Raw genomic sequence first — 27,512 nt, forward strand, 5'->3', positions numbered from 1 at the left:
ATGATGGGGGTGAATTTCAACGAGTGTGAGTGGCGGGTTCAAAATCTAAATCAGAGCAATTTCAGAATACCTGGCCCACCATACCCACCATTGGGCCATCCCATTTATAATTTGCATCCCCCCCCCCCCCCCCCCATCCCTATTGAGGGCTTTTGTGTCTACCCCTATCAGAAATAACTTTTCAAGACCCCTTCAGAAATTAAGATCAAAGTGCCAACACATTCCCCCTCAGGAAAAAAGAAAGAGTTCAAAGATACCGATGTCAATGCCCCCTCAGAAATGAAACTGTTAAAGACCCCCTCCCTCCCCCTCAGATTTCCCAGTCCCAGGGAGAGGGAGGGGGTGTCGATATTAAATGGAATGGCCCATTGTTTTCATCTGGCAACACGCTTTAAAGAACGAGGCATTAAACAATACATCCTATTCTTATTCAATGACAATGACATGTAAATAAGTGGTCCAGGTATTCTGAAATCTAGCCGGCTCGTACTGAAATTAAAAAGCGAATAAATATTCATAATTGTTCGCTCGCTTACCGATCGAGTAGTCCTGTAGCAGTGAATCTTGACAACTTTCCCCGAGAAGGCGAATTTGTTTCTGCTTCGATATAAACAAAGCATACTATTTACAATCATCTCCTTGATAACCCTGGTAGATCAAGGAAATGCCTTGAGTCTTGGAAATCGATTTAACGCAGTTAAATTTTCGCGAATTAATGCTGCCAAAAAAAGCCAAACCTTTTTGCATTTCAAAATGGCCGCCAAGAATGATGCGCGGGCAGAGCACTTCCAAATATGGTAACTACTAGATCGCTGATGTCCAATGACATCAGCCCTAAATTTTTTTCAAGTCTGATTGGCTTAAACTTTGATCACGTGACATGTTCACTTCAGGCGAAAATGTCCGGAAAAAATTTTATCTTTATACCGAGGACAGGAACAGCTACTACGAAGAACAATAAAAAAAAATTGAGAGTTTCTTTCTCGGGAATATCGGTCTCATAGTTGTCCCTTGCTTAAACCCTTACATAAAATTTCCGCGTGGCAACTATCAGTCGAAACTCCTCGACAGAATCCCTCTATTATTAAATGATACAATCATTCCATTCCCGACAATAGCGACCATTAAATTGTCTTCAGCGTCTTTCTTGAAACATGAAATCAGCAAGATCTTACCGATCTTGGTCGTTTTTCCATGAGCGTGTGTTGGATATGGGATGATAAAAGAACTATCCTGCTCAATCTTGCGGAATATCACCTGACTTAAAGGGGGATTTCACCTTAACGCCATTTTTCCGCCATTTAACATGGCTTTAATGGAAATATCTCGTTCACGTTTCAAGCAATCCAAAAACCCTACCATCATCCCGTGAATCTGTGTTGTGGGGTGTTTTGTGAATTTTTGGGTGATTTTGGGGTATATTTAGGAGGAGTAGTTTTTCTAGAAGGATTGGTGAAATTAAGAGAAATAAGAAATATTGAAGATTTAGTGAAGTTTTGAAATTAGTTACCTCAGTGACCGACTATCGCGTAACGCGCAATCTGATTGGCTACACAGGTGCCGTCTATCGATCGATAGACGGCAGTTTGTCAGAGCGCGCGCGATTTAGCATGCATCATTGCACAAACATATCGAAATTTATGAAATAAAAAGCTTTTTTGCTTCATAGATCGATCACTGAGGTATGCTAAAACAATTAGACGCCTCGCTCTCGGTTTCTATCGCTTTGTTATAATTAATAGACGGACACCAAGTTAGTCACTAGCAACCTGGGGTGCTCTTGCGTGGGTATCAACTGTCTGTTGGTGTTCCAAAATGATCATTTTCTCTCTTCTATCCCTTCTTAAAACCTCTTCAAATTTCATTCAAATTTAGGTGAAATCCCCCCTTAAAAATATGTTGTCATTCGGATCCCGAAACTTAAACTACTGAGACCACTGAAGGTCGTCAAACGCCCTCCTTTTATTTAACAATTATTCCACAAGCGCGCGTTGGATATGAGATGATAGATAGCCAACGAGGCGCGAAGCGCCGAGTTGGCTATAATCATCTCATATCCAACAAGCGCAAGTGGAATAATTGTTTTATTAAAAACAACTGAGAAATATTGCTAGATCTTACTGATTTCGCTGTGCAAGAACGACCAGAAGGCAATTTAATGGTCGCCATTTCTCGGCCATGGTATAATTGCTCATATACCATGGCCGCTAAGCCAATCCAATCCCTCGAATTGCATTATACAATGATGCAGTTTTTAATAATACACTATACACACCAGTGAAAAAACCGAACGTTCACGGAAAATTTCATATTCAAATACGCTTTCACGTTCCGGAAATACGTTAATTTCGCACACGAACCCATGGTCAAAACCCAAGGTCAAAACGGACGGGAAAAAAGCGGCAAAGAAAACTGGCTTCAACCGTTTCGACTTCCCGAGGAATTTTGGTCTCCCGAGGATGGTTGGAAAATCAACACCTCCTGTGAAAATGGCGCCTAAAATTCTGGGCCACTTTTCTCCGTACTGAAAAGAACGACTGAGAAAGAAGCTGAGCAAATAGTATACAATCTTTACTGAAAAGTAACACAATGTTGTAAATACGATTTTCCTTCGGTTATCGGAAGAACTCGACACTTTTCGCTGCAAGACAAGATATCTTTTAAGATAAAAGTTAAAGATAAACGACAACAGTTTTTTTTTTGACTGAAGATGACATAAGAGCTACCGAAACATGTATTTAAAAATCAAAACTGTTGTCGTTTTCCTTACATTTATAACTTGCCCGTTACTATCCAGATCTTTCGCGTTCAAGATGTCTTGACTTCCTTTTGGTCCAATGTTCGACTGTAATCTTATGAACTCACACTAAAAATAAAGGAACTTACACTGATGATGACCAACGCAAGTAAAATTCAACAATCTTTATTGTGTTCATAAGCGTAAATAAAAAGCGCACATCACACTTTGTAAATATAACTCTAAAATGTCTTTTATAATGGTGAGATTTCTATCCTGGTCACATCCGCAATTTTTTTTTATTTCTAATGAAATATAAAAAGAATTTAAAATATACTTTTTTATTTTGGTTTATTGTCCTTGGCACTCCACTATGAAATTGAGCCAGTAACTTTTTCTAGCGTGCTTAGTCGACAACGTTTAACCTTTTAACGAATCCCCTTTGACAGGACCAAAAACAAATGACGAATAACCTGATTCCACTGACACGTAAATACATCGATTCAAAATGAACTTGACTAGATAAAAACAAAATGGTCTACCAGGTACATATCTAGCAACAAGTGTACATATTCTTGAAACCCTTGCCTAAAGACGCTCTTGAAACATTGGTCTTGACACCGTTTGTAGAATTTGGCGGCAAGATTTTCATTCAAAACAAGACGTATACCTTCTTTCAGAGAATTTAAGAATTTATGCCAGGCCAGTCGCGTTGAATTTAATTCAAGCTCAGTAACTGGAAAAGAATTATCAGTAAAAACACAAAGAACTAAAAAACATATGCGTTACTCTGAACACGAATTGTATGAAAGTAAAACAGAGAGCAAAGTCATTTCTCATCTGAAGCTTGAATTATATTCCACGCGATTCAATCCAATGTCACAATTCTTGAGTTTCAATTTGCCAGTTCGAAAGCCACCAAAACGTGATCAAACAGGTCTCGATACTACTGAAAACTTGCCAAAAAACATTAGCAACATTACGTTTCGCAAGGACTGTAAAATAGAACTGAAACTTCTGTCGGCTGCCTGTCTTGTTGGCGTGGTCCTCCGTAATAAAATTCCTCTATACAACGTTTCATGCATGTCTGTGTTGCTATATTTAGATAACGATTTTGTGAGTGGCTGTGCCAAGATAAAAACGACTGATTAAGGAAGCTAATGGCCATCTGTACAAGTCTACATACATGTAGGGCACTACAATCATTGCAATTAGCTTGAGAGAACTCGACTAGTAAGTGAACAGGAGGAAAGCAAGTTATATTAAACTTGGATTCTCCCAAACTCACTTGAGAGGTTAAACCGGACTACCAGCGCATGTATGTAGACCAGACAGTGCCAAGAACACGACTGTTTTTGCATTCACCCATACACCCTGCACCCAGCCATATACATGTAACATGTTCTCTTTTCACACAATCCTGTAAGAGTTTTCTTGTAAACTGTTGTGTATTGGTCAACACGACGTGGAAACACAGATTCATATCCTTAGAGCTGCTCAGAGCTTTTAAAGCAAAGACGAAGCTTGTTTTTAGTGTCACTAAAGTTTTGCTTGGCGCTCAAACCTTCACCAGTGGTCCATTGCGCTGTTCACAATCCAGGACCCAAAGCACCCGATCACCCTGTGGACTCAAACTAAGAGGTACGAGAATGACAACAGATCTGAGCCCCTCTAAAAATTGAGCCCAAGGCAATCCTGAGAAGCATGTCGAGTTATCGAAGAGATTAACGCAGCTCAATCTGTCATGTCGTCATCCATGCTAGCAGAGCGGGGACTTGGGTTACACGACGAAGGTAGAGAATAGTCATCCATAGGTTCCTGGTTTTCCTGGCTACATGATTTTGTTGATGAACAACCGCTACTGCTCTCCACAGGTTCTTGTTTTATTTTGACAGTCTCACCAGAGGTTGGTTTCGTCGTTAGAATTGATGACAACAGCGCTGTCGTTGTGTCTGAGGTCAGTGGCGTCGTTGGAATTCCATGCGCACGAGCATGCATCTCAAGCTCCTACAATTTAAAGAAAAGATTTCCGTTACAATCTTAGTTTAAAATCACCAAGACCATAGAAAAGAAAACAGAGAAGACCAACAACTAGAGACCAGAATCAACGCAATATCTGATACTACGCTGTTGCAGCTTCGCCCAGTTGAACGGCACAAATGGACAAGATTATTTGAAACAGTTTTGACTTGCGTGCGCAAGCTAACCATAAAAATGGATGAATGAAACACAGCACTAAAATAACATTGAAACAAATCACTACAAATAGTACTTTCGATTTCTGTGAAAACCATAGTTGATCAAAACAGATGTAAGGAAAACTTCTTAAAAGCGTTATTAAATAAAGAAAACCTCTTTATTTGATAACCCAATTTAATCGTTTGTTTCAGGGTTTTATCCACACTCGTAAACTTCAAAAACACCACGTTCTAAGCCATTTTCAATTTTGCCAACCGTCATATCTAAACATTGTCTGCTGCTGATGGTAACAAGGAGGCTTGCACCCCAAACTAGAAAACTATTTATCTACGTAAAATAAATCACTGATAAACAGATTCGGAGGCCCACTGATTGTCTTAAGCCGCGGCCTAAGTTAGACTCTGTTTAAATAACTGGCCCAAAGGCTCCACGATAAAACAAACAAAAGGTTTTGCCAAACAATACCCTCACTTCAAACTGACCTGCACTCGGAGTAACAATCTTCTATTGAGTTCCTCTGTGTTTCGTTTTTCCTCTTCAACTTGCTTCATGCGGTCCTGTTCACGTCTCAATCTCCTTATATAATCCACAGAAGCCTTCAAAATGGTGCCCTTGTTTTGTCGCACATCACTACACGTAATCAGAACAAACGGTCTTAAAGATCATAAACTGAAACCTCGCAAAAGTTACTACGTACACAACAAAAACGCTTTTCAGGGTTACCACTAATCACAGCAAAAACATTTCCCTGACTTTCCCCGACCACAAACCAATTTGCACTGACAATCCAAGCCAGAGATTAAGCTACAGAAATCACTTCCTTCCTAAATATTCTTTGAAACGTGATTTCCTTTGCCAACAAGGGAACCCTTTCACAAACCTGGTAGCCAGCCAAAACCAAAATCCCCTAACTTTTCAATGACTTTTTGGTAGAATTTAGAATTCCCCAACTTGATGCAAAAGTCCCTAATTTTTCCCGACCTTGGAAAAAAAATGTTTTTCCTTGACTTTTCCTTGCCCGTGCCCACCCCTGTTTTTTCACAATGAAGAAAAGCACACTACTTACGAATCTTGTCGAGGAAGAAGGGTTCCTAATTCTTTAATTCTGTCGTTGATGTTGAATCTTCTTCGTCTTTCAACTGACAAAAAGGTAGAGTAAAGAATAATCAATTTATGTCATTATGCTCCTGCCAAAATCACCAATACATTGACAACTGAACAAAAGAATTAAACTCAAAAGAAGAAAATCAACAGCTGGATAATTCATCTTGTTTGTAAACAAACTCCAAAAGTGTGGCCATGTATTCAGTGCAAACGAATGTTACTGAGCAGTACTTTCCTGTGGTGCTGATTATGCTGTACAAGGTGGCTCTAACTTTTGAGTCTCTGGATGAAATGCTAAAGTGTGACCATCCAAATGAAAGCTACTGAGCAGCACTTTCCTGTGGTGTTGTTTGTTATGCGGCACAAGGTGGCTCTAACTATTGAGTCTCTGGATGAAATCCTAAAGTGTTACCATCCAAATGAGAGCTACTGAGCAGTACTTTCCTGTGGTGTTGTTTGTTATGCGGTACAAGGTGGCTCTAACTATTGAGTCTCTGGATGAAATCCTAAAGTGTTGCCATCCAAATGAAAGCTACTGAGCAGTACGTTCCTGTGGTGCTGTTTATTATGCTGTACAAGGTGGCTCTAACTCTTGAGTCTGTGGATGAAATCCTAAAGTGTGACCATTCAAGTGAAAGCTACTGAGCAGTACTTTTCTGTAGTGCTGTTTATTATACTGTACAAGGAAGTTCTATCTTTTGAATCTATGGATAAAATCCAAAGTGTAAAAAGACAAAACAAAGAAAAAGAATGAAACACTCACTCATATTATGGTTATCTTTCTTCTGTCGGTCTTTAGCAAAATGTTGCTCAAACATTACATCTGAAAGTAGAACAAAGTTTGATTAATAATGCTACCGGAACAGACACCCCATGTTCAAAAAATTGAAAATATAACACACAGTAGAATTATATTAACTACAAGATAAAAAACCATACACCACCACTGACCTTGCGACTCCTGTTTTATGACAGCTGGGCAACTAGAGGAAGGCGCAGGGGCATGAAGCTGTAAAAAAATAATCCCACATTAAAGAAAAGCAATAAAATATGTCATATAACAACAAAATTCATAAACAAATAAAACTGAAGAAAAAAACCCTTTCAACCTTTTTTTGAACAAAATTACTGCAAGAGCTAACACATTATGACTGTTACTCTACATGTACGCACTGTTCATCTACTGCAAAGTTCATGTTCCCTACCAACTTTATACAATATTTGCTGTGAGTCATTCTGTTATCTAGTTTAGTACCATAACTCAGAACATGGTACTTCTAGCTACAATTAAGGGGCATCTTGTCTCATCGGATTAGATGTAAGATTTTCAAATTTGTTAATACAACCTGGGCCCAGTTGTTCAAAGCCGGATTCAACTAATCCTGTGTCAACGTGAACTTTGATTCGAGTTTATTTACTAAGCCACACAAATTCTTCCAAAAGATTTTTGTCCCTCAGTTTTGCCTTACAACTTTTCTTTACCATTAGAATTAGCCTTAAAAACATTCTTTACGAGTGAGATGAAAACCTCGATTAACTTTTAATTGTGGATTAGCCTTAATCAGCTTTCGAACAACCGGGCCCTGAGCCTTAACATGCACAATTTAAATAAACCTTCCTGGTCTACACATTAAAAGGATTAATGATTATTTAAAAATAAAATCATAGCAACACAAGTTCAGAAAATGAATATGCGACACTAAATTTAGCAAAAAAAGTGACATTTTGTAGAGACCTGATTTAAAATTCAAGAAAATCTAAAAGTTAAAAAATTTATTTTGGCAAAGAATGTAAAGCATACAGGCTGATAGTCCACTGGCCAAGCATTATTTTATTGGCAAAAATCACAGATTCAAACTTGAATAATTAGAATAATTATTATTTCCTTAAGTTTGAAGTACAACTCTCTGAAACTTCACATTTTTCCTAAATTCATCACGGCAAATCTTACTGAAATTTCATTTCTTTCAGCGTTTGAAAATGTCATGTTAATGGTGAATTGTACCACTGAGTGTACAGTAAGGAAGATTTTACTTACCAAAGGCGCCATACCAAGTCCATTATACAAATCAAACATGTTTCCTGTGGTAACTTGTGGAACCTGAGAAAGAATTACCTTTGGTCAGAGAGGTACAGGAAACCGCTCGTAATTACACGCACCAACAACCAAGCCCGAAGAACTCGTTGATTCCCGTATCAGTTATGAAAAAACACGCACAAAATTTTCAGATAAAGTCAATGGCAGTCAATAGTTAGCTTTAACTGTATCACTGGGCAAGTTTGTTGGATTTCCTTAACTCTTCACCAATCATTAAGCCCCAATAGTATCACTTCTTAATCAAGCATACAGGTAGTAAGATAAAAAGGAAAATTACTCCAATTCAATATTATTGATACAAGGTCTTGATGTTGAAACAAATTCTCTCACTTAGCTCCATAAGAAATATATAGAGCATAGTGTGGAGAATACATATGTTGATACATAGCCTTGAGGGTTAATTGGTATGATGCATTGAGTGTCATGCCTTAGGTGTCACACCTTAAATGGCACACCCAAAGACAAAGGGTAAAACCCAAATCATGCTCCAGGCAAATGCACTAGGATCAAAAGTCTCATTTCCAAATTAAACTGAGAGGGGTCCTACTCCTGATTGGTCAAAAGCTGCCTGAAAACAAAATTGGTGTTTTTTCGCTTGATGCAAATACAGTTAGGTCGGAGAAGAACATATTTTTACTGTGACACTTTGTTTTTGCATATAGTCCTATTATTTGTTCATTTTGGCTCATCTTCTTGAAAGGCAGCCAGTGGTTACTTCAGCATAAGATCTGCTTTGGAGGTATTAACCACTAACATATTTGGGTTCATTTGCGATTAAAAATCTCCTTTTAGGGCAAAAGTTTTTTTCAGATTTGAACTTTGTGCTTCTAATATCATTGTTGATGAAACAGATGAAATCCACCAGAAAAATAACTACTCGGTATTCCACTATTTGCCACATCTTTCAAAACCTGCCCTGTATGCTTGCTGCATTTTCCCACAAACTTGCTTGTATACTATTGCTTCATTTACAATACACTGTTAATATATTGTGAAGTGATTAAGTCCTTGTGCATTTTCAAAAAAATAGGCATCTCTCAAGACAGGCGCTGTGTATCAAGAGATACATTTTGTTGCCCCATGATATAAGAACTACAAGACCAGAATCACATCCTTCCAAAACAGTACTGGGGAAATGTTGTTTTGTGTACAGAAAAGCCAGCTGAGATTTGGAGAAAGGCAAAACTCACACTCACTCATCTTCATGGTCGCCAATAAGGCATTAGGCCACAAGGCAAAAAAGCTTATAAATTCAAGAGAAAAAGTCCCAGTCTTTGGACTTTCTGTCAATTAAACATCAAGCAAAATATTCTGAGAAGAACAAATGTGTTGGCTAAGTCAAGGATTCCTTTAAACACCCTAGATTTGACAGCAAATTGAAAAACAAACACTTTAAATTAAATTATTTGTTTGAGTTTCCTTGTTTATCGTCACTGTTTGCTCTAATTTCAAGCAATTTGTAAATATGCCAACAAATATCACCCATATGAAAACAAGACCCCATGATTCTCATCACATTTCTTAATAGATAGCTAAGTTTTACACATAAGCTTCTCAAAATTTGACAGCCTACCAAATGATGAAAAATCTAAAATCTTCAAACTCTCAACTTCAGGTGCACTTACCGAACCAAGTGTTAGTGTAGCATCCCAGGGCAAACCTTCATCTATCGGATTAGATTCTAGGCTAACAAGAGAAAACAAAAACATACGCATACACATCAGAGAAGTTTGATTCAACTGAACCACAAGAACACGTAGCTCACCTTCAAGAGTATTGAACAGTATCATATGATTTTGCCATGACTACAAGATATTATATTTCACCATCAGATGATTTGATTGTGACTTCAGTTTTCTAGTTGGCAGCTTTTCCTTTGTTTACATTCTTCCCATGCCAAGTGGGGGAATTGAATGGGTTGCTTGAATTATATTCTTAACCTTACAATAATTTTTCCCAATAAAATGCAATGTTTGTCCTAACTATTCTAAACTTGAGTTCTCCCTTACAACCCCACTTTTGACATAAATGATCTCTTCATTGTTTCCTTTATATTTCTTTAAGTGTATAAGACAGGTTTTTTTAATTTGGTTGATCAAATCTTTATGTTGTTCTTGTATGAAAATCAGAAAAATCCTTATCAATATTTCTTCCCCACATTCAAGGAGTATAAAAATGTCTAATTGAACCTCCAGGTGGGTACAGTACCGTGCAAGGCAGGAGACTGGTGATAGTAGGGCTGTGGCCTCAATTCAGGAACGCTAGTCTCACAATTTCTCTATTCCTTGTTTGTTTTGTGTGCAGAGGAAGAAAACTTTGTGGACGAAAATAGGAATTTGGGATTGTTGAACACTCAGAATGAAACAACTGAGAAATAGAGAAACTGCACGACTAAGTGTTCCTGTATTGATGTCACAGCTCTACTATCCCAAGTCCCACATCTTACACAGTATTGTACGAAACTGGAAGTGAAATTTGATGCATTTATACCTCGCAAAGGCAGAGAAGAAAAATTGATAAGGATTTCTTTTTTGTTATTTTCACTAAAGAACAACATTAATGTTTGATCAACCAAAAACAAATTGTCAAATATACTTTAAGTACTTTTTGGGAGATAATTATTTGTTTAATTTATAAATAAAAACATTTTATCTTTGGTGATCTCTAAATTTCATGCCCTGAATGTTTCATAAAGCACTGATATCATAAGGAGCTCTTGGATGCTGGTAATTATTGAGGCTTAAAGGGTGAAATTAACCTTTCCTTATGCCGACTCTGTTGAACAAAACAACAAAATTTTCAGAACAACTTACCTTATGATATCATCCAGTAAATTATCAACCTGCAAGAGGCACACAGAATGCACATTAAACATGAAACCTCATTAGAAGTAGAAAAGAATGTAAAAAATAAAGATTAAGAGCACACAGATACAGGAAATTTTTTTGAAATGAAATGTAAAAAAAAAAAAGGTCTGAAGGTTGTACCAGTAATTAAAGAAACCATCAGATAGGGAATATTATGATAAATTTCAAAACCGTAGGAACCTTCGTGTTGATGTTTGCTCTCTATGACTACATGCAATATTACTCACAAACGTTGATGACTAAAAAATTATCTTGATAGAGATTAAAATGGAATTAAGCTGTGAAGAAAAACACTCACATCAGGTGCGTTGTTCCCATCCGGACTTGTGACGACCATAGGACTCTCAGGCTGGCCCATTAAATGACTGGAAGCTAAAGCTGCGACGGCTTGTTGATTGATAGCATTTAATGTTGGTTGACTAGCACAGGTCACCACTGTTGCTAAGTCACCGGCTGCAGATGGCGAACCTTGCGTTTTGAGATATTCCTTAAGCTGTCTTTTCTGCTTTTGTGCAATGAAGTAGCGAGTGGGGTTTTCCAGCTGTGTTTTCACCTGTGAAGTAAACACATACAGGCTGTTATGGAACAGGAAATCCACTTGTATTCAACAAGACATTTCCCTTTACATACCATTGTTACTGTCATTGTTGTGCTAGGCAATTCTCTCAGATAGCTGAAGTTAAATAATATTGTTTTGCACCGTGGCAAATGTTTATGAGTTCTTGTCGGGCTTCCAACTTATGATTTCTCTAAGAGATGGGTTTCAAATATATAGCTAAAGGCTAAGCCTCCAAGAAGATTAATTTTCTTTGGATATTAGTTTTCACTTGACCAAAGAAGGAAAAGAGGGTCATGGTGAAATTGAATAGTGATACAAAGACATGTTTTTACTAAAAAGGTCAATCTCATATACTATAACAATCTGTCAAGAGAAGGTTATCAAATGACAAGTTATCTCTAATTAAAACAGTTTGAGCTCAAATAGCCAGCACGTTCAAGAATGCAAGAGCCTTTACACCATCTTCTTACAGAACACATGATTAACTAACAAACTCATTCTCCCATATACGCCCAGGCATGTCACGATTTCAAGCGGGCAGCTGCAAGTATGTTATACCATGCATCAGGGAGCTTTAACAATGTTACATAATGAAATAAAAACTCTCACACAATTGATTACCATTTTTAGAGAAATGAGAATTTGTGATGTCTTTTTGAAGTCCTTTATCTATTTTAATACATCAATGGAACTAATCTGTCATACAACATGTAAGGTCAGTGAAAATACAACAAAACCAGGAACTTTTTCAAAATATCAGTCAGAGGATATTTTTTGCCTTTTATGAGTACTCGTACTCTCAACCCCTTTGTCAGTCATTTGACACAGCTAAATAAACATTCCACAAATTAATGAAATGCAACACTACATACTGAAAAAATCCAAAATACGTTTTTTCAAAATTCAGGCAGCTTTAAGCTATGGGACAAAATCACATGATTCCCACATTGATAATAGCACTAATTATTTTTAAGACAAGTAAAATAGCTTGCTAGAACAAAAGAAAAGAAATCGCACAATTCTAAATACCTGAAGAACACTTGAAGGAACATCAGGAGGGACAGTTGTTGGAGATGAAGTCCTTGGCATATTGATACCTTGGGAATGCGGCAAGTCTAACTGACCCTGCTTCTGCACTTGAAACAACTGTTCCTGTTGTTCAAGCTGCTGCCGCTGAAGCTGCTGCTTGAAGTTTGTTCTGGTTATCGGAGCTGTCATTTTCTTGATCGGGTCTCCTCTGTCTGTGTACAAGCCAAGCGCTGAAGGGTCCTGACTGGGTTTGCAAGAATTGGAGTACGTTAGGATCCATTTAAGCGGATGTTTTATATGGGCAAAATAACTGGAATATGGAAGAGCGTAATCTGTAGGCATAATGACTTCGCTGTATATTGTCCAAAATATATATATGTGATTGATTGTTAAGTGAGGCGAGCTGGCTTGCTTGAATGCAAGATTTAGCTGTTTGTCAGCTGAGTTTGTTGTTGCATATATTGGATAGAAATGAAGACATGTGAACATTTTAATATACTCTATTGGTTAGGAACTATAAAAATAGAAATGACAACCTAAGTAAGCCTATGGGTAAAGGTTAGATGGATCATTCACTTAACATGTGTTAGTAAATCAATTCACTTCCTGTAGGTAACGCAAGCCTTAAATATTCCATAAATGGTCATTTGAATAAAACCGCCCCCAATTCAAGGCATAAAGGCACACCTCTTATACAAACCTTTAACAATGAAAATTAAGTATTTCCAATTGATTTCTGTATTTCTAATTGATTAGATTTACAGGAAGTGGAATATTAAATACACCCCTTTCATAAGATTTCACCCAAGTAATAAGTTACAGAAGGGCGAGGAATCCCCTATTCTCCTTAGCATTTCCTTGAATGGGTATTCCGTAAATGGCACGTGGCAAAAAGGCTACTTAAAGATCAACTGTGCCTTGCATCTAGCCATAATTTGTCTTGAAAACTGGTACAGTATCAAGGTACCTTCAATTTATATATACACATACAGAGATCACTTTTTCAGTAAAGATCCGAAAGTATTCCGTTTTGTATTGAGTAGATTCTGTACATTGCTTTTTTGTGCATTTCTGAAGTTGGCTTGAAAGAACCCTTATTATCATTTTCAATATTATAGTAAGTGCTCAAATAAAGCTACCATTTGAAAGTTTTAAATGAAGAAATAGTAAAATATACAAATTAACACAAATTTTTTTAAAGCATCATCAATTCACAATATACAATGGCTTCCAATCTTTCCAGTTTTTCTTTACTCTGAAGAGAATGTTTCTACAAACAAAATTCCTTTTGTGCAGTTACATGTACATTACTAAGAAAACGTTATCTGACTTTTTTTACTATAAGATGAGGTAAAATATCAAAGCCAAACAACTTTATTTGCAACACAATATAATATCACTGGAAACTTGCAAGCAAAACAACAAAATAGTCAACAACAGTCTTTGTCTTCAACCGCACAAAACAACTAAGACTTCAATTTACTTCTCATGATGATCACATGAATGTCCTTAACAATAATGTGTACTTAACGATTTCTATGAAAGAAGTGCCCCAGGAGAGCCAAGATAACCAAAACAACATGCGAGAGAGTTTTACCTTTGCCATGTTCGTTTCATAAATATTATCACTACATTTCCGACGACTAAAGTTGCAAACAAATTCCCAGAAAAACAGGAAAACTCGCAGGCAACCATGGAAAGCATGATACCAAGAAACTGAAACCGAAACAAGGGGAAAAAACCCACCGGGTCAGAGAATTAGCATTAGTGCAGAAACTAGGAATCATTTGCCATATTCTAGGCCTTTAAACGTTAACTACAGGATAATTGTCAAATAGCAAGCTAATATAAATACACGTATAGATCATAAAAAAAAACTTAAAGAGAATCCTCGCAAAGTTAGAGTTTAATCATGTGTCTAATAACTACGAAATTTCAAAATGTTCGACACGGGACTAATAATTGTTGTTTTTTTTTTCTTTTCTTATATAACATGTCATGGGATAATCCCTCTTCAATACTATGAAAAAGACAAGACGAGATTTGTTAAAATTGGTACATCGAGACATTCACTTACAAAAAGATATGTTACTTTGCGTCGACAACTGCAATGTAAGCTGGACCGCAGATATTTCTACAAGAAGTTCACAGTTTTCTCGATCGATTCTTCTGTGAAAATCGTGCGCGTGCAGTTACTGAAAATGGCATGTTTTCTCATAAAACAGTCCGCCCGGACAAGTTCAAAATGAAAACGAAACGGAAATCCGACGTAAGAAACTACTGTTGAAGGTTGCACTTCAGTATTCACCATGGCTAGGCAAGCGCTGGCAACGAAGTTTAATACGCTATAAATATCGAGAATGTAGCAACAAATTGCAAAAAAGAGTCGATTGATGTGATACTCGACTGCGTTTAGAATAACCTTTAAAACTTACTTTGTTATTACATAACAACCACGGTGTGCAAAAACCGTATTAACAAGAAATACTTTCGGTGGCTTTATACAATAAAGAATTTCGGGAAAATATGTTTCGTCGCGAGCAGCACGCAGCTTGCCGCTGCACGGAAATTGAACTTCGACTTATTGACAACCTTTCAGTTTTCGACGCGAAAGATCGGATGGCGAATCGATAAGGCCTCCCAACTTGTCAATGAAGAGCAGATCGACCCGCTAAAGATCATAGCTGGAAGAAGAACGAACTAAAACACTCGTAAGTTCGTCACACGCTTAAGCTTACCTTGGATCCAAAACCTTTGACTTCAACGTGTAAAATAATTCTCCTTCGTCTTGCGAATCGAAGTCGTCCGGACTAAGAAGATCGAAGTCGAGATCCACTCCAGACTCACTCATTTGAAAGCCTTGATTGAAAAATTGAGGAAGCTGAGGTCTTTAACCCAAAAGAAGAAGCAAACTCCGTGCTATCTCTTACGTCTTCACGGTTTCATCCCCGAAGTCTCCATCTTGCTTCTCGAACCTATGGTTGTGATTGGTCAGAATAGACCACGTGGTTTTAAAAATAGAACCTTACGTCAAATAGATGTGATTGGCTGTACCGGGGTATTCCGGAAATGGGTACGGCATTTAATAATAGTTTCCATTGTATATGAAGTGGGATACGTCAAGCCCAGAGCCTTTTATGGGGGAGGAAATAAATATAGGCGGTGGATATAATTATCCTTTTATGGAATAAGAATAACAACACCTACTAATCGAATCTGCAGACCCCGAAGACGGAAATCTGAGAAGAACAAATTTGTACCATGCTGTACCTTTGAGCTTTACATGTACTTAAAATATGTACACACTTTCAACTTTCTCTTCTCCACAGGGGAAATCACTGTTGTCCACGTTTTATCTCTAAAACCCGAGAGCAAGGTGTGAAATCTGGAATATTCACCGCCGTGTGGAATGCCGGATTTGCCTTTGTCATTTTGGGAAAGCCCCTCTTTAAAACGAGCTTAGAACTTTGCCTTGACTGAAAAGCAGGTGTGTTTTCCTAGAAACAGAGGACAAAAATTAATTTACTTTTCTCTAACTTTGGTCAAGCGGTACAAGTTGGTTGATTATTCAGGTAGCTCCGCGCCCTCCGAACAAGAAAGCAGGTGTGTTTTCCTAGAAACTCAAGACAAATACTGTAACATTGTTTTAATTTCACTTTCCTTTGACTTTGATTAAGCGGGCCTCCGGACACCCCGTTCATTTCGGCCACTAACTGAAGAAACATTGATTTAGTGAGACCAAGAGATGTTTACTTAACCAAAGCAGTAGAAAGAGCGAGGACGAACATGAAAGTATCCCGGAAAATACAAACAATAACAGGAAACGTTAACAACCGTGATGATGACACCAATGCTACTCTTGTAAGCACGGCACACGTTAACTACCGACCAAATAAACCCCAACACACGCTAACCGAGTAGCCTATGCTCCTTACTACGGACATTTTTCCTTGTCTGGTCCATATTTCCCTAAAATACCTGTTTAAATCTTTTGTGTGTGTGCGTGTTGTAACGGGGTTTGACGGCCATCTTTCTCGCCAAGGGTTAGTCAGGTCAAGCGGGCTAGCAGTTTGCCAGTTTGTAGCGAGATCACCTTCGCGTAACGCTTTCTCAAGAGATACCATATTAAAAGTGTGTTGCAAAAGGTACTCTTATGCTTAGGTTTTAGAGAACGTAAACGAAAAGGGAACAAAAAGTACAGGTACACTATCAAAAGTCAGTGCGGGGCAATTTGAAACGGGACAGTTCTAAGAGGGAAGGCGGTGTGTGTGGCCGAGTGGTTAGAGGGTGGACGAGTAATCTCGAGTCCTCTCTCTTACTACTAGTTGGATTTGTTTCGGGGTAGTTCCCGGTTCAAATCCTCGGCCACGCTTTGTAAATAGCCAAATGGCAAGTCTCTCAGCCAGCTGGGAAATTTAAGGAGTTTCTGTTCAAGTTTCGTTCTGTTTATTTGATTACACAGCCCCACTGAACCTTTTAGCTTTAAATCTGACCGTGTATAAATAAATTTGCTTTACTTTTACTCATTCTACAGTATGCCATTAAGTGGATCCATACTCGGAAATACTTCATGATTATTTTAACTTTCAACTTTGGCCAGATGTATAGGATCCCAGCCGACTGAATTCATAGGCGCGGGACGGTGACCGGTTTGTACATGACAGCGATTCTTCAGTCAGTATAGATCAACACTGATCGGTCACCGGTACATCAGTTAACATTTTAATAAAACGTTTATTGTTATTCACTATTAAAAGGAAACTTAACCATTCTTTTCTCTCGTCTTCCTCAAATCGTTGATTTGGGTATTCCACTTCACGGATGGACTTTGATCTCAAACGATCAGAAGACAGTACACCGGAAAATGTACACGTGCGGAGCCATATTACACGTCTTGACCTCGTGTTGTTTTCGTTTCCATCCTCGAAAACAAAGCCCTGTGCTAAAAGCTTAAAGATAGTTTACGCAAAAGGAAGAAAACAAAAGACTTAGAGAAAATAAAAAAAGGTACCGGTATATCTGAATCGCAACAAACTGTAGCGCAATTAACTACATTTCATGGTCCGCTGAAAATCCTTTGCCTATCAAACTGGTCTGTTGTTGTACAAATTTAAGTCGCCTTCCTTCGCTCGTCACGTTTCTTTTTTTTTTTTTCTCAAGCTTCGAAGTCTTTTCAAACGTTATCTTTGGAGCCAAATTTACTGCTCTCATATATAAGGAGTGCACATGTTATTTATTATTTTTTTTTTTTTTGCAATTTTACATCTCCATCGTTCCTTTATCCTGCATTTGCCATGCCACGCCTTCGTCACGCCCTCCTCACGCCTTGCCAAGCATCGTGTTCTGTCAAACCGATCGCGTGACCGACGAACGCCCGAAACACGTGACAAAGAATGTGAAAAAATCCCAGGAAAAAATAGAAAAACAGGAAAACGTTAAGATTCATGTTGACACACGTCAGCTAGACATATTGTGCTTCCCTCTAAAAGCACAACGGTACTAATGTAAAGGCTAAACCCCTTTACGGACACGCGATGCCAGAAACGACGGGCGGACGCCTCGTTACGGGCTGTTCGCTGAAACAGGGGCCAGATTCACCGGCGAACGCAATAATTCTGGCCTCTAGAGTGTGGAAAAGCTCTATCGAACAGTAAGCCTGTCGCACACTTGAGGAAAGAGCTGAGCAAACTGCCTTGCGAGACATCGCGAGGCACTGTCAGCTGAGCTGTTTCCTCAAGTGTCACAGCGGTTGAGTCTTCGTGAGAATTTCGCCTCGCGAGGCGAAATCAAACACGACAGATATTTTCCTCACGGCTTCGCGAGGCGAAAAACTCACGAACACTCAACCGCACACGTGATGAAACAGCTGAGCTAATCGCCTCGCGAGGCCGGGAGGCAGTTTGCTCAGCTCTTTCCACTAGTTACCGACTCATTCTGCTGTGGTCGAAAATACATCAGTAGTTGTCAAGAACTTTCGAGAACCTCAAATCATGATCCAAGTGAAAACGGAAATTAGCAAGAGTGTTCAGGAGTATAGTAGCTAGTCGTACGAGTATGATAGCAAGTGTCAATAGGAAACCCTAAGGAAAATTCACTCAAAAGGGATCAGCCTATCCTCTAGTCTTTCGCGGTTATTTCAGTAAGCGAACACCTTTTGGAGTCCCAAAGTTTCATTTCCTTTACAAATAAACCCTGATACCATTCAAAATGCAAAGTGGTTCAAGTGACAAAAAGCAAACACCGTCGCATTGCCGACCAAAAAAATTCAAAGTTGTCTAAAGCCTACCGCACACTTAAGGAAAGCTGCCTCGCGAGGCGATTAGCTCAGCTGTTTCATCACGTGTTCCGTTGAGTTTTCGTAAGTTTTTCGCCTCGCGAGGCCGTGAGGAAAATATCTGTCATGTTTGATATTTGAGATTTCGCCTCGCGAAATTCTCACAAAAACTCAACCGTACACTTGAGGAAACAGCTGAGCTGATTGCCTTGCTTGGCCTCGGGAGGCATTTTGCTCAGTTCTTTCCTCAAGTGTGCGTCCTGCTCTATTAATTTGGCAACCTGTTTTAAGGTTATTTCGCCTTCTCATGTGCTTTTCGCTAAGTCATCTCTATGACCCACATTACCTCTTCCAACTTTTGGGCCGCTGTTTTCAAATTACGTCGCACGCTTTTCTTATTTTTTCACATTGATATTTCATTTTTTTTTAATACATTTGCCATGCTTTTTCCTGTCTATTCAGAAGCCGTAAAGCAAAACTCGTGCTCCTCAAAAGCAATCAATCCGACCGCGTGACTAACAATCGCTCAGAATACATGTGACAAAGAACTTGAAAAATACGCCGACTGACAAAACGTATTGTTTTTCTCGATCGACAAGAAAGCGTAAACCAAATGAAATCAATGCAATCATTGCATCATTGCGTTTCTCTGAAAAACGCCAAATTCAAAAAGCGCCGGTTCCTCTATGTCGATTCCAATTTGTGTCGATTTCTCTTCATTGAACTGTGGTGTCATACCAACCTTTTTTTTTTTTTCTTCAGAAATTCGATCAACACCTGCCCAAATAACAATATTTCCACAAGTAACATGCTGAGAGTGAAAAGTAAAGAGAGTGCGGACAATCCCAAACAACAACAACAAAACAAAGGCACTTTATTAAGGAAATAACGAAAAATGATTACATCAACCCACAGGTCAAGCTGTTGCTATCCGCGGCGGGTTAAATGTTTCACGAGGATGGGCTCCTGGTTTCACGCAAATTAAAAAGACAAAAAACAAAACAAAACAAAGATCATCTGTGTTCACTAAACCCAAAAAGGAGGGAAAGAGAGAGAATAGAAAAAGTAGAAGGAGAGATAATAAAGAGACAATAACTTGAAATAACAAAGCATGAATGGTTTAGAGTACTTGGATATTCTGTTCGGATTATCGTTGTACAATCCCTGATATAGTCATCCCCATTTTTTATTATTTGTGTTACTGTTATTTTCTTTTTTTCGTTTTGTCACAGCATTTTCACCTTATCTGTATTGTAATCTTAGTGTAGTATGTTTCACTTGGAACTTTAACGTTCTTTGAACAAACATAATTTATAATTAGCCTCGAAATGGAACAATACGTGACATTTTAAAGGGGAACTGTCAGCCGATTAAGACCCTTGACAGGACGGCAGTGAAATAGGACAATCGTTTTCGGGAATGGAATTTTGCAGTTTGTTTGTTAATTCGTTTGACATATGTCAGATAGAGTATATATTACTCCTATCAGTTATATTTAGTATCGTCTTAAGTTACATTACTCAGTGATGTAAGTGTCTTTTGATCTTCAATAGCCTGGAATTGCGTAGAGTCTATACACACGCAGTGAGTTTGATTGTGAGAATTCGGGGTGAAACTTCATTACACGGGACGAATCAAGATGTTTGCATTCTATTGTTGCTGTATTTCCGAAAATCTTTTTTTAATTGCGGTTTTTTAAAATAATCATATCCTTGTCATGTGGGTAACGCCCTATCACGCAAGTTTTTTTCTTACACGTGCAACCAGGTAGACGGTCAAAGGATTGCACGCAGGAAATATCAAACAAAATTCGAGCGAAATGGGCCTATTCCCGCCCCGTACTCGAACTATCTCTTCTAAATCGGGGCTATAGCAAAAACAAGCCATGTTTCCTGTATTTCTTTGCTGGAGTGTAGCCTGTTTATTTACATCATTCTTGCAGAACACTGAACAACACTCACCCAATGATAGAATATACAAATTTCCAAGTTCTTCAATAACACGGCCCGTATTGTGCCAATGAGGTTAAATATTCGCTTAGCAACTTTTATCAGAAAGGAGTGGTACATCACACAAGAAGCATGTGATCATTTGCAGGAAACAAGAAAAATAATTTATCACAACCAAGTCAATACAAGCTTCGTTTTTTCTTTCTTTCTTTTTAATTTTTTAATCCCTTGATCCGGTTATTTATCTCTGACACTGAATTTACTACACACTTGCACACTCTTACATGTGTGTCGATGATCAAGGTTTAGGGAAACCAACCAAACAGTTTAATCTTCACGTGGTTTATTAATTTATCACCAGAAAGTGATTCGTTTCATATCAACATCCGGCTCTCGTGAACAAGGATTGTTTGTCAGTTAAACAAAAAGAGAAACAAAATCCACATAGAGAGGTTGAAAACACATGAAAATGCAAAATTCAGAAATCATACAATCATTTGAAAACATTTGTGGGGGGAAGGGGATCAGGGATGGCGCAGTGGTGAGAGCACTCGGCGACATATGTGGGTTGAGTTTGTTGTTGGTTCTTGTCGTTGCTCCGAGAGGGTTTTCTCCGGGTACTCCAGTTTTCACATCTCCTCAAAAACCAACATTTCTAAATTCCAATTCGATCTGGAAAGTGGCCCCCAGTTAGTGCTCTGCACTAAATACATTGACACTTTTCTGTATACACTCTGTATTTTTGTAAGAACGTCTAATTTTGGGGCTGAGGCTGAACGTTCTTATATTTTTTTGCGATTTGGGGCTGAAAACGTTCTTAAGATGTTCTTAAATTACATGGTATACACTACATGTATTTCAGTAAATTCGCAATGGAGACCTGACGAGGAAATCTGTCAAAGTACATTGCCTGCTGAGATATGGTACCAAGAACTGCTGATTATGACAAACCGAGATGTGTGTCACCATTGTTAATGTTATACAAAACATGCCCTTAAGTATTTTGGTTAATTTACATTTGTTACCTTGATTTTACATACAGATTAGAAAAATATAAACGTTCTTAATCGACTCTCAGCCTGAGGAACGTTCTTAATACGTTCTTAAAATTTTGGTTAATTTCAGCCTCGACGTTCTTATAAAAAAAGGTTCTTATAAAAAAACAGAGTGTACACTGTCTAAACTGTCGATTGGGGAGAAAGTTTACTTACCTTTATTTCTGAGCCGCAAACAGGAGAAGTTTTAGGTGAAAAAGATGTATTTTATTAGTCAGTGCCACAGCTGGCCTGCTAAGACAAATATCTCAGTTCTTCCATCAGGAATCAAACCTATGATCAACCCTTAAGAATGGTGCCTACTAATACAGAAGTAGACCGCAAGCAGTCCCTTTCTGGTCAGTTGAGAGGATGCGCTCACAGCCCAGCGAGACTGGAGCGAGGCGAAATAAAGGAGAAGAGACTGGAAGAGCTTTTTCTTTTACTTTCCCCTCCTTTCCCCTTTTTCCCGCCTCTCCCCAAACCCCCCTCCGCTCGTTCGCTCCAGTTTTTTGAGGCTTGGCAATTTCACGCGACCTCTCGACTATTCAGAAAGGGACTGCTTGCAGGCTAATACAGAAGTATTTTTTGCGCAGTTTATGACTATGCGAGAAAAGTAGATCTTAGCATAGGCTACTGGAATCCAAAAAGAAAATTGTGTGTAGATTTTTAGAGATAATTAGCAAAATAATAATAATAATAATAATAATAATAACAGAAATACAACATGGAGCTCTTGCAGAGAAGAGTGAATAAAGGGTAACACAGAATTTACACCCCCTTGCTTGTCTCCCACCCACCCACCCCCCCCCCCTTCCCAATTGCAATAACCTACTTGTAATTTCCAGTGATTTGAGCTTGTCTTGATGTCAACTTTAATTTCAATTCATTTTTTTTTTATCCAGCTACCTAAATAAAAACCATTTTCAGACCATATGGATTCACAGATTGCAATATCACTAAGCAATGTCTCTAATCAAGGCTGCATGCGCAGTGCTCCATCTAGCCTTATAACTTCACCATTTATCATGGGATTCTCAATGATACTCTGCACCAGTTGACCGTATTCAGAGGGATCTCCCAGACGACTTGGGAAAGGCACCTGTTTTCCCAGCTGATCTCTGACTTTTTCAGGTAATCCCATCAGTAAAGGTGTCAGAAAAAGTCCTGAAGATAAAATGACAATTTGCATTAGTTTAGATTTATATGTGGTGATGGACAGTGGTCCTGGAGACACATGGTGGTGTAGTGGGTAGCTGACATCACACTTTTGATTGGCCAATCGGAGGATCATTGGTTTGAGGTAAAGTTGGTCTCTTCCCCGGGGGCCGGGGGGCTCACGTATAAAAGTGATCGAGTGATTGTCAGAAATTTTGAAAAGAACCCCTAAAAGGTACCAGAATTCTGACAGTTTTGTGGCCATGGTCTGAACTATCTTTTAACCCTAAGGGGTACCAACTCTAGAAACAAGTTACATTAACTGATAGCTGACGGACATTTACTCCCTCTCATATTTATTTGGGTACCATTATAGCCGTGACAGAAGTCATTTTAGATTTTAGCACCGTAAGGGGTACCAAACCACAAATTTTACCCTAAGAGGTACGATGATCCTAAGAATTGTACCCTAGGAGGTATGACATCACTCCTGTCACTTTTATATGGGAGCCCCCCCCCCCTCACCCCTGGGGTATCTTAATTGTTGTGTGGTTTCCTTAGCAGGGCTCAATTTTAGCGAACAGCTGGTCGCATATGCGACTAGATTTTTTATTTTGCGCCTGAAAAATCATATGTGATCGCACTCACGCGCCTAAAAACGTGCAAGTTCAGTGCGCCTGAATCGGGGCCACTTTGATTCCTCACATGACAATAATATCATTGTGTACATTGCCTGGTTAAACACAAAACAGAAGCTTGAAATAATAAATTCCAATGTGGATGTAGCGCAATTAGGTTCCACATAATAAAGTTACACCGTTTTTCTTGCATCAGTGTGTGTTTTATCTGTTGTTTTTTCAAGTCCATTTCTTGTCCGTGTTTCAACCCGCCCCAGACTCTTCTCGGTTTTGTGACAGCACTGCTGACACGTACGAGTGAAGGCAACCTTCTGAAACACGCTTCTCGCGCGATTTAGTTTGCTTTGCTGATGAATGTCTAAAAATTCTGGGTTAAGATATTTTTTTTCTTCAAGGAAAGCACAAAGTGTTACGTATTTCCTGTGAAACAATGAATTTTATTTCAGTTAAGTCAATGCGCAGTCAACAAAGTAATTTATTCTCTTTTTCAAAACGCTCATTTACAAAAAGACAATTTATTCTCAAACAGCCGGCTGCTGCCTTCCAACACATTTGACCCAACTACAGCAGATCAAGGCGACCTAACCTTGCCTACAGAAAGTGGCCAGATAAATGAATTGCAGTTGGTGATCCGTGGGACTTGAAGGATTTCGTTTGATCAAAAGGATTCAATGACGTTATTCCTTACCTTCGTTTTGTCTTATTATTTTGTTTAACGAACCATAACATGTAATATTCTAAAAAATGTAACAGTAGTATTGCTATTGCAAAAGTACAGTAAGAGACTGAAAGAAACAAACACACGATTGAAACAAAACATTACCATACTGGTTAACGATCGGCAAGCGAAATAAGCAAAACAAATGAACAGCGTTTCGGTGTCGTCATGACACAATTATCAATGATCACTGATAAAATGTCTGAGGCTTCTGATTTTTCTTTTTGGTGCTACCAGTTTTTAAGTTGTGCTCCTAAAATTTTTAGCTGCGTGCCTAAAATTTCGGCAGTGCGCCTAGAAATTTACACCTGGTAGCACAGGTGCTCCCAAAGTCAAAAATAAGCTTTGAGCCCTGCTTAGACAAGATCCTTTGCTTCATTGTCTCTCTTCTCTCAGTGAAGAATTAAACGAGTCAAAAGGAACTTAATTTGTATGCTGAAATTTCAAAAGAAAGCAAGGACTTGAGGTGAGGTGTTAGATACAGTAACACTTGATTCAACAAAACTAATGTACTATAATTTTAACAACAGTTAAGCATTACTTCTATTAATTTCACTGTGACAGATTGGGTGTCACAGTGTTTTTAGCTTAAAAATAAAATTGGAAAGTTAGCTTACCAGGTGCAATTGTATTGACTCGGATGCCATTTTGTGCCAAATCCCTAGCTATTGGCAGTGTCATTCCAACGATTGCACCTTTTGATGCCGAGTATGCAGCTTGACCAATTTGACCCTCGTAAGCAGCTACACTGGCCGTGTTGACAATCACCCCTCTCTCCCCTCCCTCATTAGGTTCATTTGTTGCCATTTGTTCTGCTACCAGTCTGATAACATTAAATGTTCCAATGGCGTTCACCTGGATGATAAAATAAAACAAATTCAAAAATTTACTATCTTTGCAATAATTCTCACATCATTAGCTTCAGTTTAGCCAGAAGGTGAAAATTGTATGTAAAAAAAGAATGTCTCCAGTTGAATTTTTCAAAGATAATTTTTAATAGCACTGAATGTTTTCAAATGCCTATGTACTCACACGCTGTTTGAAGACATACTTTTCTTTAACTCATTAATAATTCATGAAGAGAAACAAAGAAAATCAGTAATGCGAAGGGGGTTTGGAAATGTGATCTTAATTATAATAAAATTTGGTGAACTTTTGCTTTAAATTTCTCCAAGAATTATAAATGATTTGAGAAGCTACACTGTATAGCAGACACTCAAAAGAGTGTGTCATCCAATTACCAAACACCTCAAAGTTGGTTGAAAAAACTCGGCTGCACCTCGTTTTTTCAACACTTCTTGATGTTTGGAAAACTTCTCAAACTCTCTTCCTCTCGCTTGACATGTTGCATGAAAGTATGCAAATATGAATATTTTTAACAAAATCCTGCACATGCTTCGGCATAAAAGTTGAAAAACACCATAGACCACAAAAGAGATGCGTGTTTACCTTCAAAACTTTTTCAAAATGATTAAGAGGGTGCACTCCCTTCTTAGAGAGAGTCCTCATGGCCAAACCAATTCCAGCACAGTTGACTGTTGCAGTAAGGGGCCCAAATGTCTCGTTAGCAAGCTTGATAGCCTGTTGAACATCACCTTCTGATGTAACCTGGTAAGCATAAGGGAGAAAATGGATTTAACCTGCTTGAGAGAAGTTCAAGTTATACAGAGTACAAGTAATCAAAATTCCATATAAGGTCACATTTCTTAATCTATTTTATCAAGAACTAGTGGTATGCAGGATGTTTGTCCCTTGAACCTAGTTTAATGGCTTTGCTCCCACGAGTCTCCTGTAGCTCAGAGGTAGAGTATCCAAACAAGTAGGCCTTATCAAGGTTTTTGACGCCATTTTGACGGGTAGGCAAACAGGCTTGAAATAGCAGTGTTTGTATGGAAATCCGATGTCAAATAATTTTCATAAAACATCGCTTCTGAAAAATTCATGAATTGGAAAGTTTTGGCACTAGGAAAAGTATAATATTTTTAAGGAAAAAATTGGAGGGATGTAGCTGTGACAGAAAGCGTCCAGTAGTGTTTTGAACTTTCCATACATTTCCCTGTATTTTTCCCGCGAACTATTTTTAGTAGCAGTTCACGGCTGGTTCGCTATACAGACAAATGTATGGAAAGTTCAAAACACGACTGGACGCTTTCTGTCACAGCTACATCCCTCCAATTTTGTTCTTAAAATCCTTTTCCTAGTGCCAAAAGTTTCCAATTCGTGGAATTTTTCAGAAACAATGTTTTATGAAAATTATTTGACATTGGATTTCCGTACAAACACTGTTATTTCAAGCCTGTTTGCCTACCTGTCAAAATGGCATCGAAAACCATGGCATCAAACGCCTATTGGATTTTCTTTTTCTGAGTATGCTTGTTTCACAGGCCGAAAAATTAATCTATTGTTTATCCATCGGGCTAAAAACATAACAACTCATTTCTTTCACATGCACCGCTTATCGATATTTCAAATCCAAGAACTAGGATGTTGCTTAGGGACAGCACCCCCACCCCACCCCCACACATACCTCCAATCTTAATCAACATCACACAAAGGCGGTGATTTCTTCACAGGAAATAAGCAAGAAACTGAAAGAAGAGATCTTTCGACACAACGATTACTATAATCCCTTAAAAGGCCACGGAAACAGAGCTTTTCAACGTAGAAATTATTTTTGTCCAATATTTTACTTAGTTTTAATAGCCTTACGCAAGCCGGGAGCTTACATCAGTTGGTGCGAAACAACAGTTTTCTCCAAGTTCTTTGGCCACATTTTCACCATCACTGGACGGAAGATCAGCGATGACAACTCTAGCTCCATTTCGTGCCAGTCTTTGGACAGTTGCTCGCCCTAATCCTGAAGCGCCACCGGTGACAAGGCACACAGTTTTCTGCAAGGACGCCATGTTGGCTTACACAATCGTTACACGTGTGATGGAGCCTGCGCGTTATACCCAGTCAGCGGTATTCTGTAAAAAGTAACGAAACGCTTAAAGTGACGGTAAAGAGCAGTCACGCACCAAGTTTTTGCGCGATTTCTTTCTCTTTTTTTCTTTTTCAGGGCCGTAAATAGCGGGGGGTCAGAGGGGGCAGCTGCCCCCGCCAGGAAAATTCTTTTTTTTTTTTTCTAACATAGTGTTTGAGTTTG

General features: G+C 38.6%; 2 protein-coding genes and 1 long non-coding RNA gene across 3 annotated transcripts in view; all 3 read right to left on the minus strand.

Annotated features, from left to right (window-relative positions):
* The window catches only part of LOC146471755 (uncharacterized), a 108,946-nt gene extending 108,197 nt beyond the window's left edge, over positions 1–749 (minus strand). The window contains exon 1 of the long non-coding RNA XR_014866700.1: positions 537–749. This is a non-coding gene — a long non-coding RNA (uncharacterized LOC146471755). The remainder of the gene's footprint in view (positions 1–536) is intronic.
* Positions 750–2,907: 2,158 nt separating this feature from the next.
* On the minus strand, positions 2,908–15,582 carry LOC146471765 (transcription factor EC-like). The gene is made up of 11 exons (XM_085120332.1): positions 15,332–15,582; positions 12,594–12,837; positions 11,304–11,558; positions 10,952–10,980; positions 9,764–9,824; positions 8,079–8,141; positions 6,992–7,049; positions 6,804–6,863; positions 6,003–6,075; positions 5,419–5,566; positions 2,908–4,744 (listed from the first exon to the last, which is right to left on the minus strand). The coding sequence occupies exons 1-11, from the start codon at positions 15,442–15,444 to the stop codon at positions 4,472–4,474; spliced, it is 1,377 nt and encodes a 458-aa protein (XP_084976458.1). The 5' UTR covers positions 15,445–15,582; the 3' UTR covers positions 2,908–4,471.
* Positions 15,583–22,692: 7,110 nt separating this feature from the next.
* LOC146471766 (3-hydroxyacyl-CoA dehydrogenase type-2-like) lies at positions 22,693–27,306 on the minus strand. The gene is made up of 4 exons (XM_085120834.1): positions 27,091–27,306; positions 25,814–25,972; positions 24,982–25,219; positions 22,693–23,017 (listed from the first exon to the last, which is right to left on the minus strand). Exons 1-4 carry the CDS (start codon positions 27,268–27,270, stop codon positions 22,827–22,829), a joined length of 768 nt encoding a protein of 255 aa, XP_084976960.1. The 5' UTR covers positions 27,271–27,306; the 3' UTR covers positions 22,693–22,826.
* Between the last annotated feature and the right edge of the window lie 206 nt (positions 27,307–27,512).

Source organism: Pavona decussata, unplaced genomic scaffold (assembly GCF_977016875.1).
Source record: "Pavona decussata unplaced genomic scaffold, jaPavDecu1.1 SCAFFOLD_102, whole genome shotgun sequence".
Taxonomy (NCBI): Eukaryota; Metazoa; Cnidaria; class Anthozoa; order Scleractinia; family Agariciidae; genus Pavona; species Pavona decussata.

Bases quoted from the DNA above. Each gene is read 5' to 3' on its own strand.
- LOC146471765 (XM_085120332.1), bottom strand. From the start codon at position 15,444: ATGAGTGAGTCTGGAGTGGATCTCGACTTCGATCTTCTTAGTCCGGAC. The intron at 12,838-15,331 runs GTAAGCTTAAGC...TTGCAAACCCAG, and splicing joins TCAAAGGTTTTGGATCCAAG to TCAGGACCCTTCAGCGCTTG. The intron at 5,567-6,002 runs GTAAGTAGTGTG...GATTACGTGTAG, and splicing joins CTTCTTCCTCGACAAGATTC to TGATGTGCGACAAAACAAGG.
- LOC146471766 (XM_085120834.1), bottom strand. From the start codon at position 27,270: ATGGCGTCCTTGCAGAAAACTGTGTGCCTTGTCACCGGTGGCGCTTCA. The intron at 25,973-27,090 runs GTAAGCTCCCGG...TATGCTTACCAG, and splicing joins GTTGTTTCGCACCAACTGAT to GTTACATCAGAAGGTGATGT. The intron at 25,220-25,813 runs GTAAACACGCAT...TTTATCATCCAG, and splicing joins ATTTTGAAAAAGTTTTGAAG to GTGAACGCCATTGGAACATT.